We start from the raw sequence: 14,600 nt of genomic DNA, 5'->3' as shown, positions 1-14,600 counted from the left end.
TAGTCAACTGTTATATATTTCGAATCTGATTTAGACTCGCGGATTCGAAGACAAATGGATATGGCTAAATTTTTTAATGGTCCCCAACTGATATTTCGATATTGTTTATTGTTTAATGAGATCGGAAAGCTGAAATCCCACGTATTTGGACAAATGAAAATTAAAATAGAAAGGTGACACTCAGGTGACACGCAGATTACACCATGTTTAAGCTTTGGGGCACACTAAATTTTCGAGGTTTTTTCTTCATGAATTACTAGTCCTTCCGATTTTCCCATAGTGGCGGATGCAAAGTGCTTCAAGTTTCAGTCTGGTGTAGCACACTTGTGCTTGTGTGCTTTTGGGGGAACTTGAATAAAAGAAAATGCAAGAGAAACTCACAATTGATGTATCAGCAAACTTGATGTCTAGAGCAGTTTCCTCTTTAATTAGTTATGCCACCACCACTGAAATCCACCATCTCAACCCTGAAAAGTTCACCGGTTCGAACCTCAGCCACCGGAGGTATTTCGTTTTTCACAAGGTTAAGTATTCGAAGAGAAATTACAACCATTTACAGCCTCCATTTCGAAGAAAATGTTGTTTTTCCACTTAGATCATCTCCGATCACAAATGTCATTTTTGTGCAAGTTTTGAACTAATATAGTATAATTTATGCACCAAATACAACATACATCTCCAACTCATCTACTTCAAATCTTACACAAAAAAATATTATCGAAATATTATTGTTATTTTGATTATTTGCATTTATATTACACACTATTATTTATAAATCAATCCTTAATTATTTAATATTAATATAAATAAATAAACATTAAATAAAATTAATAATTAAATATTTATTGATAAAATCAAATGAATAATAATAATGAATTTTTTTATTTAAATATTTAATTATTAATAAATCAATAAAATACATATTAAATTATCTACGCCAAAAACAGGAAATAGCATAGTGCGGTATTAGAGTTGCTCTTAGTATGGCAATAAAATTGCCTTTAGTAAAAAGATTATAACTTCTACATATAAGAATTTGATCCTTCTAAATCATTCACTCAAACGATCCACAAGTTGCACATTCAAACTTTGCCGATTAAAGTGGAAAATTATAATTTGTCTTATCAGTTGGTTTTTGGATATAGTTTTATAATTCATCAAAATTAGATTTACCTCCAACAATTTGGATTTTTTTTCCCGCCGTCGAAAGCCATTAAATTTATCTTAATCCCTCAAATATTATTTGTTTGACAGCTATTATCTCATTTGATAACCATATGACACGGATTATCCGTCAAAGAAAAAAATTTTAAAAAAAAATTAAGTTAGCAGATGGAAACAAAAGTTTGACAAATTACATTCCTAAAATCTTTAATTACAAGATTAAAATTATAATTTTTCAAAAATCAAAGGAAAAATTATTAGGTGAAGTGTAATGGTGGCGGGTAAAGCTACATCCAATCCAAAAACAAGATAAGATAATGTTTTGCCGCAAGTGACAGGTATTTTCATACCCACCTCTCGCTTTCTTCTTTCTTTACTATTTTACCTATGTCTCTTTTTTTTAGCAATCTTTTCATACCTACCGATGGGGTTTGTATCCAGGGTGTGGGTGAGTCCACCGGTGGTGACGGGTTTGGGTTTTTTTGCATTATGGGCCGACAGTCGGTGAAGGTGGTTGGGGGTTATGGTTGGGTCATGGGCTTTGGGTTTCTGGGGCAATAACGGGCTTTGGGTTTGGGCCTCAGTTAGGGATGGAACTGGGCCAGGTTGTAGCTGGGTTTGGGTTTGGTCCAGACTTGGGGTTTTGGGCTAAATTGATATACCTTCGGGAATTTGGGTGGGCGGACTCATATATACAGTATACTTGGTAATAATTGTAATAGAAATACTATTATTTTTGTTTGCCTCTAAGTAAGACTAACTTGTTAGCCATAAAGTACATGCATTAGTGTGCCATAAAGGCTTGATGCGTGTTTTAAATTGCCTCAAATTACGAGATTGTGCATTTTAAGAGAAATCCGATGTAATTATATTTTCTCATTTATTGTAGAAGACCTGTTAATTTTACTGCATTTTAATGCTTTGTGAAGCATGTATTAGATGTTATTCTTCAGTGCTCTTCATTTTAATAAAGAAAATGTGCTTGTGTGCTTTCGGGGGAACTTAATTAAATAAAAGAAAATGCAAGAGAAACCCACAAGTGAATTATCAGCTTGATGTCCAGAGCAGTTTCCTCTCTAGTTATGGCACCACCGTTGCAATCCACCATCTCAACCCTGAAAAGTTCACCGGCTTGAATCTCAGCCACCGGAGGTATTTCGGGGTGCCACCGGTTCGCTGCCGGGGTAATAGCTTCTTCACGTCTATCGGCACCACCACGCTACAGCCACGAGTACCCATAATCGATTTATTTTTCTAATTGATATTGATAAATGGACACCATTTATTTACTGCCATCTTTTCACGGCCCATACTATCTTACGACATGTGGGTGACACCAACCTTTCTTTTTCTTCCACGTATCCACAATATAATCACCCAAGCCCAACAATCCCACTCATTTCATTTCTTTTAATGTTATTATTTCACACGTGTCATAATAATAATTTTATTATTATTCTCGAATTTTAAAACTCAATATTTTATATTTAAAAATTATATGAAATTTATATTTGATGGTAAAACTTTAACGTCGATGGTAAATATATATTCGAATCAAACGATTCACGAGTTTCACATTCAAACTTTGCGGATTAAGGTGGGAAATTATAATTTTAGTTTTGTAACTTCCAAGTTTTTTGGATTTTAGTTTTATAATTTGTCAAATTTTGATTTACATGATTACATCTAATAATTTGATTTTTTTTTTTGTTTTGTCTTTTTTTTGCCCTTTCTGCCAGAAGCTACTAAACTCATCTAATTTTTATCATATATTTTTTATTTGACATCACGGATAAAGTCTATGCAACACAAATTACAAATCCATCTAAGAAAAAATAAAAAGAAAATATGAAGCAAAGTGACACCCGATCATAATTTAAAATGGATTTTTTTTATTTTTGTTTATATAGATTTTAATGTCTAATATAAATTTTACTCTTACTAGTTACCACGTAGAAGAACTTCAATGACAAATAAACATATTTGATAGATATTAGATGTGTCAAAATCAAGTTATTGGCATGGAACCCAAATTCGAAAAATTACATGACTAAAATAATAAAAAATAAATAAACCAACACATAAGATTAAAATCATAATTTTGCACAAGCTAGCATTAAAGTTTAAACGTCATGTCGCAATTGTAAAAATTATTAGGTAAAGTGTAATGGTGCCGGGTAAAGCTATATCCACGGTGGACCCAATCCAACAAACAAGATTAATTATAACCACAAGTTCAAGAATAATGAATAAACTTTCAATAATTATCAAATGAATTTTATCCCACAATTCCCCTTGATTTGATCATATGATAGCTACTCGTACGATTAATTTAGTGTTCACTCGTAATTGTCAAGTGACTTTTTTTTTTTTTTTTGAAACAAATTGTCAAGTGACTTTTTTCACCCCTTTTGTCTAATCTTGGGTAGAATAATTTTATTATCGGATTTATATATACTTTATAGAGTATAAAATAAAAATGACAATTCAAATATTTAAGTTATTCTTAAAGATTATAATAATCTTACGACTTTGTAAGCCAGACAATCAATTCAATTCCAACGTGACCAAAATCCTAGGTTGTGTTCATGCTACCATGAGAACGTACAATGCCGTAAGGGTAATTAGATCCAATGACTTAGTTAGTGCAGAGTGTAGACTCAACTCAAAAATCCAGAATCCTTCATAAGTTTCTAGTTTCTCAAAGAGCCATTATTTTTATATGATCATTAATTAAAGCTATATTATCCAAAATTAAAATAGGAACCAACAATACAATTATTGATGCCACCACCTGTCCACCCATCACCCCTAGTGGGGTTGAGACGTAAACCTTTTTTTTCGATTCGATAAAACAGAGACTAAGTTCTATCTCACGTAAAATAAATAATCACTCCTTATGTCATTAAAAAAAACCAAAAACAAAATCAATATTGACTAAATAAACATTGCGATTATTTCTTCGTTTGATCCAACAACTTCGTTGCTGATAAAATTGAAAGTTTGGCATAGTAAATTAAAGAAAGTTTTGCTGAATTCACACAGATTATCGTATATATTGAAGTTGTAATTTGGGTCTTGTATTAGATGAGAACTTGTCTTGACGTCGATGTGAAGCTAACATATACAAAATTAACGACACATAAACTTTCACAAAAAATTTGAAAGAAATATATAAAACTAAGATCTAATTTTGACAATAAAAATAATCAGAATAGTTCATAGATACACAACATATGGAAATCATGATATTTGCACTACAATTTTGTACACGATTATTTCAAATCCATCGAAACACCCACTCAAGCTTATCTAGTAAGGATCATTGGTCTTAGTACTTGAAATTGCTAGCACAGTTTCATAATCACACGATACGTGGACAACACTAGTGTTAAATTAAGTCGAAAAGGATGGCCATTTTACGTATAGTAAACTTTTTTATGCAATCCATGAAAAATTAGCAGGTGGGGGCTGCGTTCTTAATTAGAACAAAATCTACATTAATAATATATGCGTAAATGAAATAATTAGGCCTTACATTAGGAAACCACGTCTTCCTTAGCATTTAATAAGATAATACTTTTTAAGGTCGAATCGAGTAAAATATCCATCTCACAAAATTATAATCGATGGAAAATCTCAACGGAGTTTTTGTGTTTGAGAGAATTAACAGAATACGTTATATTTGATAGATATCTAGATGCGTATGGATTTGAATGGTTTTAGTATTATAAAGTTTTGTCAAAGTTTTTTGTTAAATACGTGAAAATATATATACTTTAGCTCATAACTTTAAAAGTACTAAAAGTTAGTGAATACAAAAACTTCTCTGATATGTTATATATATCTAAAAGCATCTCTGATAATAAAGTTAATTATGTACATAATTATCATGTGATATCATGAGAATCTTTTCAGTTGGTCGTGCCATATTATTCATATTTGGTTGCTTAATGGTGAGGGTTGTGCTTTAGAATTCATAAGTGAAGTGTCTCCAATCAAATTATAAGATCATAATAGATTTTTTTTTTAAAAAAAACATATATAAGCTTAAGTTTAAATGAGTATTTTTTAAAAACTAAAAGGGTTATATTAAAATACTAAAAAATTAAAGGTATATAAAATGAAATGTCATTAAATTTGAGTTAGTTTTTACTTTCAAGTTTTAAATTTTTGTTTAAAGTGAATTCAAAGTTCCAACATAGCATGGCTTTTTTAATCATGAAAAATTGTCATTTTTTTGCGTTACCCCGATAATATGATGTTTATGATTAAATGGTTTATATATATATATATATATATATATATATGGCCAAATTTACCGTTTTTATGATTTGGTTTACATGGTTTTTTCAGTTCAATTTTCGATTTCAAAATTTAAAAAATTGAAAATTATCATTTTACAAATAATAAAATAATTTTTAATTAGGTGTGCCTTCGTTCTTATCTTTCAGGCCTTCAGCCCGTCGTATCAAAGTTATTTAATTTTTTATTGTCATCATAAATTATTCGGGCTAAATATTGCATCAACAATTTTTGTGAAAAATAAAATAAAAAATAACTTTATATAAATTAATAGCATATCAAACTCTATGTTTTAAAAAATTTAGCAGAAAACCTCTTATCAGAGGGATAAATGTGTCTTTGTAAAACATAGAAGTTAAATGTGTTATATTTTTTTAAAATAAAAGATTCATTAGCCTCATAATATTTTTTAAGAGATTTTGATATCGTTTAGACTTTTCACATGGAAGATAATGTAATTAGCCCGAAATTATTCAATTTCATTTTTTCTTTAACTTTTTAGAGTGTGTTTGAATTAAAAAGCCAAAAGAGAGAAATTGTTTTTTTTTTAGATATTTTAAAAAATTATTGAATAATTTACATGTAATATATTATTAAAAAGTAATATTTTTAATATAAAAATAATATTTTTCATAAATGACTTAAATAAGAGATCCATCACAAAATTAATTCGTAAAACTTTTCTCAACAATTTTTTTTATATTTAAAGAAATATAATAAAGTTTGTTTGGTTTTTTAGAAAAAACGTTGTTGGGGGAAATAAATCGAAAGTTGAAAATATTTTGTTTATAAAAAAAAATTGTGATCGTGATGATGAAAATAGAAAAAAAAGAAAAAAAAAAAGAAGAAAAAGCAATAAGCTATCGAGAATCTAGATATGCACGATGTCATTGATAATCCAACGGTGGAGGGACGCCCATCCGCGGAAACACGCAGCCGCTATCGCCCAACACTTTGGAATCTAACCCAACCCCACGAAACCATATCCTATTCCTCTCCCTTCAGCTAACCTAACTCTGGTTAAAATCTACTCCAATACAATACAATACAATACAATACATACTTCAACCCCACTCTTCCTCTTCTCCAATTCTCCACTTCTTCTTCTTTATATATCCACCTCTCTTTCTTCTCCCCCACTCCCCCTCTCTCCTCTCTCTCTCTCTCTGTTTCTTGAAATTATTTGATGCATGTTGGTAATTAATTGGTCTTGTGCAAGATTTTATTTTTGGAAGAGATCATGAGTTGTAATGGCTGCCGGGTTCTTCGAAAGGGGTGCAGTGAGACTTGTGTTTTGAGGCCCTGTTTACAGTGGATTGACTCCGCCGAAGCTCAAGGCCACGCTACAGTCTTCGTCGCCAAGTTCTTCGGCCGCGCCGGCCTTATGTCCTTCATCTCCAACGTCGCGGAAAATCAAAGGCCTGGTAAAATCTTGCCACACTTTCTTTTGTATCATTTCGATGGGTTTTCTTGATTCGGTCATATGTAATAAATTAATGAGACAATAATGAAACTAAAGGTGTTTGTGTTTGTGTTTGTGCAGCTCTTTTTCAGTCCCTGTTGTTCGAAGCAGCCGGACGAACGGTGAACCCCGTCAACGGCGCGGTGGGGCTTCTGTGGACCGGGAACTGGCACGTCTGCCAGGCGGCGGTGGAGACAGTCCTACGCGGTGGCGCGTTGAAGCCAATCCAGCAGATTTTCGGCGATGAATCGGACCCCGACGCTTCTTCCGAGTGCCCAAACATGTTCAAGATTCAAGACCCTGGTTTGATTTCGAGGTCCAAGGCGCATAAACGCCGCCGTTTCCCCGAAGATCCGGCGAAGATCACGCAGCTCTCCGATCTGGACCTCAGTCTATCAGCTGGTTTCCAGGGAAAAAAAGCAAACCCTTTACCCGAAAAGCGGCGCCTCGGAAGCCCGTCGATGAATTCGGAAGAATCTATGACCACTACTTGTGGAGATCAACCACCCAACGAAGCTTATAAACTTCTGAACCTCTTCACTTAAATTATAATTTAGGTCCCAAAAGCTAAATTTTCTATTAGCTTTTTGTCATCTTTTTTCTTTTTTCTTTGGAACGAATTTTCCGGGAATTTTATTAATTCCGGCGAGAAATTTGTAGGTTCCCAGGCGCGAGATTTCTCTCTTTCTCTTCTTAATTATTGTGCAGCGCTGTAACAGAAAAGGAGGGGAAAATGAAAGTTTGCCTGTAATTTAATTATTTTGTGCCTAATGACTGTTGGGCTTGAATACCGATCTTTCTCGTTCTTAATCTTCCATCATTGCTAAATAGTAAATACACACACATGTATATATCAATATCATGCATGATTTCAATTTTTGTTCGTCTAAATTCAAATATCAAGTGAAAATCCTAATGCAATTGACACTAATACTTACGTGAAGCTGAGGAACAATTAACTTGATAATTTTATTATCAATAATTTACAATGTGATGTTAGGCATATTATGAAGAATATGTTTATAAACTAGTAATTATGAAGTCATATATTCTCCAATTTTCTCAGTAAGTTATGATAATGAAACTGAAATTGACTACTTAATATATATATATATATATATATATATTTGTATGCTGCCCGAGAATATTATTTGATGATCCTAAGGAATTATTGAAGAATCAACCCCAAATCCCAATCCCAATCCCATTGGAAAGATGCAATTAATCCTGGTTTCTTGGGGGTCAAATGCTGACTAAACCACACCTCAGAATGGTCCAAGAATTAAGTGGGGTTTGGGAAATTAACAAGCCATTCGTACTTATCCACGGATCGAGAAAATTATTGGACATTTTTCTTTGAAATATTTTTAAATCCAAAATATTAATGGGAGGTAGGGTTTGGAAGCTGAAAGTTGTGAAAGGAACTGAGTTTAATTGGCTTTTATTAATGAATGAAATATTGTGTTTGGGGACCTTTCGGCGGACACAACAGCTTAATTCTTGGAGGGGCAAAGATAGATATATATCGCAAGAAAAAACTGAGTTGGCTTTTGGAGTGTGCAAGAGACGTGCATCAATGTATATTCTACTATCATTCATATATATATATACCAAAAATTTCATTTTTTTCGGAGCAAATTAAATATTCGTCTTCGACAAATTTCGATTTTTTTATGTCGTTGAATTTCAGTTATAATTCGTGTTTTTTTTATTTTTTTGCAATTTAATTCATTTTTTTCGATATATCATTGATATAATAACAAAACACGAACTTACGTTATATCGTAGATTATAATAAAAATCGAAAAATAGAGTGTGGCCGTATACATACAAAGGAAAGTGGGGACAAAATAGAGCATACAGTAGATTTTCAATTCAAGTGGAAGCAAGTGGTACGGTCCACGTCGGCATTTTGTCTTAAATTATTTGGATGAGAATTAATTATTTTTCTGGAGTCCCCCACTTTTAGGCGTCTGCAATTCTGGATCATATGAGCTAAGGAGTCAATGGATAAGGGCCCTACTTACGTTAAATCTAACTTTGAAAAATAGTATAATTTATTTTATTTGTGGTTTTTATAATAATCATCTTCATTATAATAGTTAGATTTGGGAAATTCTGGACTCAATTTCTCCTCCATCTTCTTTGTATGCATAATAAGGCCGTGCACATTCCTCGATTTACTCTCTGTATGAGCTAATGAGCCTCTAACTCATGTGGAATGGGGTCCTCTTCGGGGTCAACTTTTTTTTAAAAAAAAATAAAAAATAAAAAATTAATAAGGGCGTAGTATATTTATGCTAACATTAATCATTAAAGATTTAATTCGTGTTCGTCGTCGTGTTTGATCGTACGTAGTCGTAATCATGTGCTTGATAAGATTGACAAATCAAACTTTGAAAATTTTAGGAATGTAAGAGAACATTCAAATGCGAAATGTTGACATTTTAATATTGTTGTATGTATTTTCAAATGATACTTTAATGTAACATTATTAAGAATGTGATATTATATGCAATGATCGATTAAATACTATTGGGAAATTGCATATATCACTTCTGTATAATCGAGTGTTTGCTGATAACCCCCTATGAAATTTTTTTGAGCTAGAAGCCCCTTATGATTTTAAATCTGTAGCATACACCCCCATCTGGCAAAAAAATGACTAAAATGCCCTTAACGTTATAATACAATTTAATATTAAAATATATTTCGTGTATGACAAATATTATGATAAAATAATTATATATAATTTTCATAGTTATTTAAATAAAATTTGATTATTTTACTCAATTAAATATAGAATTATAAAACAAAATTAATTTAATTATTTATTTAAGTAAGTGTATTTTTGTCAATTTTTAATTGAAAATGGTGTGTATGCTACAAATTTTGAATCATGGGGGATTATTAGCTTAAAAAAATTTCATAGGATGTTATTAGCAAACTCGAAATTTCACAGGGGGTGATATATGCAATTTTCCCAATTATAATTTTAAGGGAAAAAATGTGTGGTCTCAAAAATATATGTTTTTCAATCATGGATTTGATATGATCTGCTGTGTGAGATCTCATAAGTTCCCATTCCTTGGAATTATTTTATTTATATATATATTTTAGGATAATTTCCCATTATTTTACGAAAGTGTTGTATTGACTATTGAGAAAATGAGTATGTTAAACCACGAGCACGAGGGTAATATGAACAGTATGTATTTTGCGACACGATTTTATGGATTTTTATTTTTGAGATTTATCAATTTTATTTATATTTATAATAAAAATATTATTTTTTATGGGTGACATCCGCAAGATCTAATTACAGGAGTTTTTATGTATATGGTATATAATAGGGAGAAGGTCTCAAATCATGCTATATATGCTCGATTGGAATTTCGAGTTTCGACAATGAAATCTCAATCGAGGTGCCATATTTCAAATCAATAATGAAAATAATGCACCCGCAAATAAAATTCTATTTTTTTTTTCAGATAATAAGTTCATAAACCCAATTTCAAATAAATAATATGTAAACCAACTAAAATTTAAGAATGTCAACTATCAAGTATCCTATAAGAGAAAAATTCGATCCTACCCCATGGGATATGTGGAAACATGTTATTGGTTCAAATGATGTGGGGCTAACATGTTCCAATAACATGTTTTCACATATCCCATGGGGATAAAATCCATGGGGTACATTATTAATATGGGATCCACATGATTTGGACCAATGAGGGAGTTCAACCTACCCCATGGGGTAGGGTCGAACTCCCCCCTATAAGAAGTGGGCACTAGAGGTGAAACGAACAATATTAACACAGATTTATGACTCGAATTAATTATATTCGAATCGAAGCTCGATCTGAAGCTATAAATTTCAAAAATTGTGGTTCCAGTTTAAATCCAAATGTTCGAACTTATTCACGAGCAATTCAAACTACGACAGTACTCCTCGAACATTAAAATTCGAGAAAGAAAGCTCAAAACCACAAAATATGTGAAATGCTCGAATGTATATATATATATATATATATATAATATAATATAATATAATTATATTACGTTAATAATAAAATATTTCGACTCACATACTATCAAAAACAATAATTTTGGCTCGAGTTTGAATCGAAAAGTATTTGAACATACTTTCCAGTTCGGTTGGAGTTTGATAACTTCTATGAATCAAACATTTATCGAGTAAACTAGCTCGAAAACTTATAAAACTATATACTCGATTAGGGGTGCAATCGAGTCGAGTCGAATCGAGTATGCTACTCGAGCTCAAGCTTGACTTGTATTTGACTACTCGAACTCGAGTTCGAGCTCGATCGAATAATTATTTTTGTACTAGAGCTCGAGCTCGACTATAGTTCGAGTTACTCGAGCTCGAGCTCAATAAATAAATAAATAAATAAATATAAATAAATAATATATTAATAAATAAATATATATTATATTATATTATATTATATTATATTATATTATATTATATAAGATCGAGTAGCTCGCGAGCTACTCGATCACATATATTGAAAGTTCGAGCTCGAGCTCGATGTGTGTTTGAGCTACTCGAGCTCGATTTGAGTTTTGACCGAGCTACTCGCGAGCTGCTCACGAGTAGCTCGACTCGTTTGCACCCCTAGACTCGATTCATTTATTGTCTTAATTGACACAATCAATCTTCAACTGCAAACCTGAGAATCTTGAGTAAACTAATGTATATGAAATTGTATAGGTCATATATATGTCAAGAAAAATAAGAATCTAACGATCAACTATGCAAAGTATATCCCTACAAAATATTTTTGTAAGCTTGCTAATAAAAAGATATGGCTGTGAATGAAAAGAAATGAAAATCCCACAAATGGGGTTGTGCAAGTGGAATAGATTATTGTGGGACCCTTAAAAATTGCCATATATTTTGTGTATCCAAATGTGGACAAGAAAAAGCAATACTGTGACGCGGATTTCACCACCGCTCCTTTTCATTCAAATTTGGCCGATCGCCACAACCCTTTCCAAGTTTCTTGGCGTAGATCCAAACCTACCAATTTAATAATATTTGTTTAGGTATTATTATTATTTTTTAAATATAAATTCAAGGGTTCATTCCATCCATACATATAAATAAATAACGAATGTATCACGTACATTTGTTTCTTTTAGATTTTGATCATTTAAATAGCTAAAATTGAGTTTTGGTTGTGTACAAATTGTTTTTCTTTCCCCAAATCATATATGATTTGGTTATGTTTCGTTTTGTCAGACTACTTAATTAGTGTGAAATATGACTGATGTGAAACAAAAAATGTTGTTATTACGTACCGACGTAACATCATCATTTGACGAACATAACCAATCCCGAAAAATTCTAATTTTAACTGCTTAAAGAATCAAAATAAAAAAAGACCAACTTAGAGGAGTATTTTGACCATACATCCTAGATCAATAGTTGTTGCATATTTATTTATTATAATATTATTTTACCTCAAATCATTTGCATAACAGCATAAGTAGGTAAGTAATAACCTCTATTCAACAAAAGCTCAAAAATTAGTTACTCCTAATGACTTTTTGCAGAGATAGATACTAAAAAACATAGGTGAGATTATTGACTTTTCAATAAGAAAATATCTGCATCTATTTTATCAATAAAAATAAATTTCCAACTTTCAGTTTATATTCCATTAAAATCATTTATCAACATAAATAAATCAATGTGTAGATTGACTTACCAGTAATTCCTCAATCTGCTGGCTCGAATATGTTTAATTGTACAACAAATTATAATAACTTACTTTATTTATCATTAAAGTGAATTTTGTATGACCCACTAAATAATTAATTATAAAATTTTCTAAAAACACAATAAGAATAGAGAAAATTTGAGAGGGCCCGATAATGAATTATTATGCATATGTTTTATTGTGCAAGTTGCCACTGCAAGTTGAGAGTGTGACGTTATTATCCTCATATGATTCAATGCATGTTGGCTTTTGAGATTCGGAATGTTGGGCATTTTGCCTGTTTAATTAATTTAATTTAATCAAATTAAATATAATATTATAAATAATTTCCGGTTAATAATAATAAATTAATCCATTCTATCCCTTATATATATATAATAAATTATTTATACCCCTCTCAAAAAAATAAATTTATTTTTCCAATGGACATTTGGACTGTAGTAACATTTTGTATTGGAGAGATGTGGCCTTTCATAGGATTTCAAGGTCATTTTTTGTATCATGTATTCATGTCAAATAAATATCTTATTCTATAACAATGTATAATAAAAATAAAAATTGGTCTTTTAGTATGATCAATAATCGTTAATTCGTCATTTGACTCTTATACAATTTTGATAATTCTCATATAAATTATCATGTGACCCATGTCAATTTTGGTCATATATATTGCTCAAATTCTATGTATATAATCAAGGACGGGGCTATAAAATTTTATTAGAGGTAACAAATTTCATTATAATTATGTTTCAAAATACTATTAAAATAAAAACTAATAGCAAAAGAACTTTTATCGAATAATTATGTCCTTGGATCAGGCGTATCCCTGGATAAGATGAATTACTAGTTTTTCTAAAAATAAATTTTATTATTAAATTAAAAATCCATATTTAAGAATTAGTGGGACCATAAAGGGTTTTGGCTAAATTAAATTAAAGGGGTAATATTTATAAATGAAACAAATGTAACTAGAAAAAGTTCGGTGCAGTTGAGAACGGATGGTCGAACATGATATATATAGAAAGCAAACAATATGAGCTGAAAAAAATTTCATTTGCATGCCGAGTAAAATTTTATTTCAAAGTGCAAAGAAATTAATTTTGTAGAATGCGATTATCGTCTAAAACTTAAACTTATCATTGATAGATCATGTTTCAATAACGAGTAATTTTTCTCTCAATATAAATATTAATGGATCGGTTAGAAATTCGTTTTCAAGCTTATTACGTATAAAAGTGGTGTTGTGCATATTGATCATGAGTTGTATATATGGCCTTTCTAACGTTTCTTTAATAACTTCGATTTCAGGCAATATATATCAAACGATCCAAATTTCCAGGTCAGGGATCCCATTGCGAATTAAAGTTTAATTTGTTCCATTCAGTCATTGTTGGGCTTTGGCCCAACTTATTCTATTTCTTAGCCCATTCTCCTTGGCCCTTGATATAACCCCTCTCCAGCCCTAGTCTCAGTTGAGCGCCTCATTTGCGTTTGAGCGTTCTCCTGTTCTTCTGCTTCTGAGTGAGGCGGCGTGAGAGATTGAGAGATCGTGAGAGAGCAAGGAAGAGAGGTTGCTTAGTGCGTTTCCTTCTTCACTGACTTCGTGTCTTTGCTTCTACTATTAGCTTTGTGCTATTCTTGGTGTTGATCTCTCTTTCTTTCGGGACGGGTCTTTCTTTCTGTGTTGAAGGCAACTGCGTGTGGGATTTCCTACTGCGTGTAGGGGCAGCGAGCTTGGGGGTGTTTCTACTGTGTGTAGTGAGGGCAGTGAGCGTGGCGTGTAGTTGGCGTGGGAACCTTTGTGGTCTTCACCTTGGTTCTTGGTGTGGTTCCGGAGAGCAGTGTGTCTGAGCCCCGGTTAGTGCCAATTAAAGAGGAAGAAGGCGATCGGAATGGGAAGCAAGAACGAGGACGTGTAT

The 14,600-nt window shown here is 31.7% G+C and overlaps 1 protein-coding gene across 1 annotated transcript; it reads left to right on the top strand.

Moving 5' to 3' along the window:
• The first annotated feature begins 6,559 nt into the window (after positions 1-6,559).
• LOC140866035 (LOB domain-containing protein 37-like) lies at positions 6,560-7,723 on the top strand. Its single transcript, XM_073270895.1, has 2 exons — positions 6,560-6,893; positions 7,013-7,723. The coding sequence occupies exons 1-2, from the start codon at positions 6,710-6,712 to the stop codon at positions 7,474-7,476; spliced, it is 648 nt and encodes a 215-aa protein (XP_073126996.1). The 5' UTR covers positions 6,560-6,709; the 3' UTR covers positions 7,477-7,723.
• Positions 7,724-14,600: the final 6,877 nt, after the last annotated feature.

This window comes from Henckelia pumila, chromosome 4, assembly GCF_033568475.1.
Source record: "Henckelia pumila isolate YLH828 chromosome 4, ASM3356847v2, whole genome shotgun sequence".
NCBI classification, from domain to species: domain Eukaryota; kingdom Viridiplantae; phylum Streptophyta; class Magnoliopsida; order Lamiales; family Gesneriaceae; genus Henckelia; species Henckelia pumila.
Note: the sequence above shows the minus strand (reverse complement) of the source record. Positions and strands in the feature narration are given on the sequence as shown.

What these genes read in the sequence shown, in the direction of transcription:
- LOC140866035 (XM_073270895.1), top strand. Translation starts at nt 6,710, where the DNA reads ATGAGTTGTAATGGCTGCCGGGTTCTTCGAAAGGGGTGCAGTGAGACT. An exon ending in CGCGGAAAATCAAAGGCCTG is followed by an intron (nt 6,894 to 7,012) that starts GTAAAATCTTGC and finishes GTGTTTGTGCAG; the next exon opens with CTCTTTTTCAGTCCCTGTTG.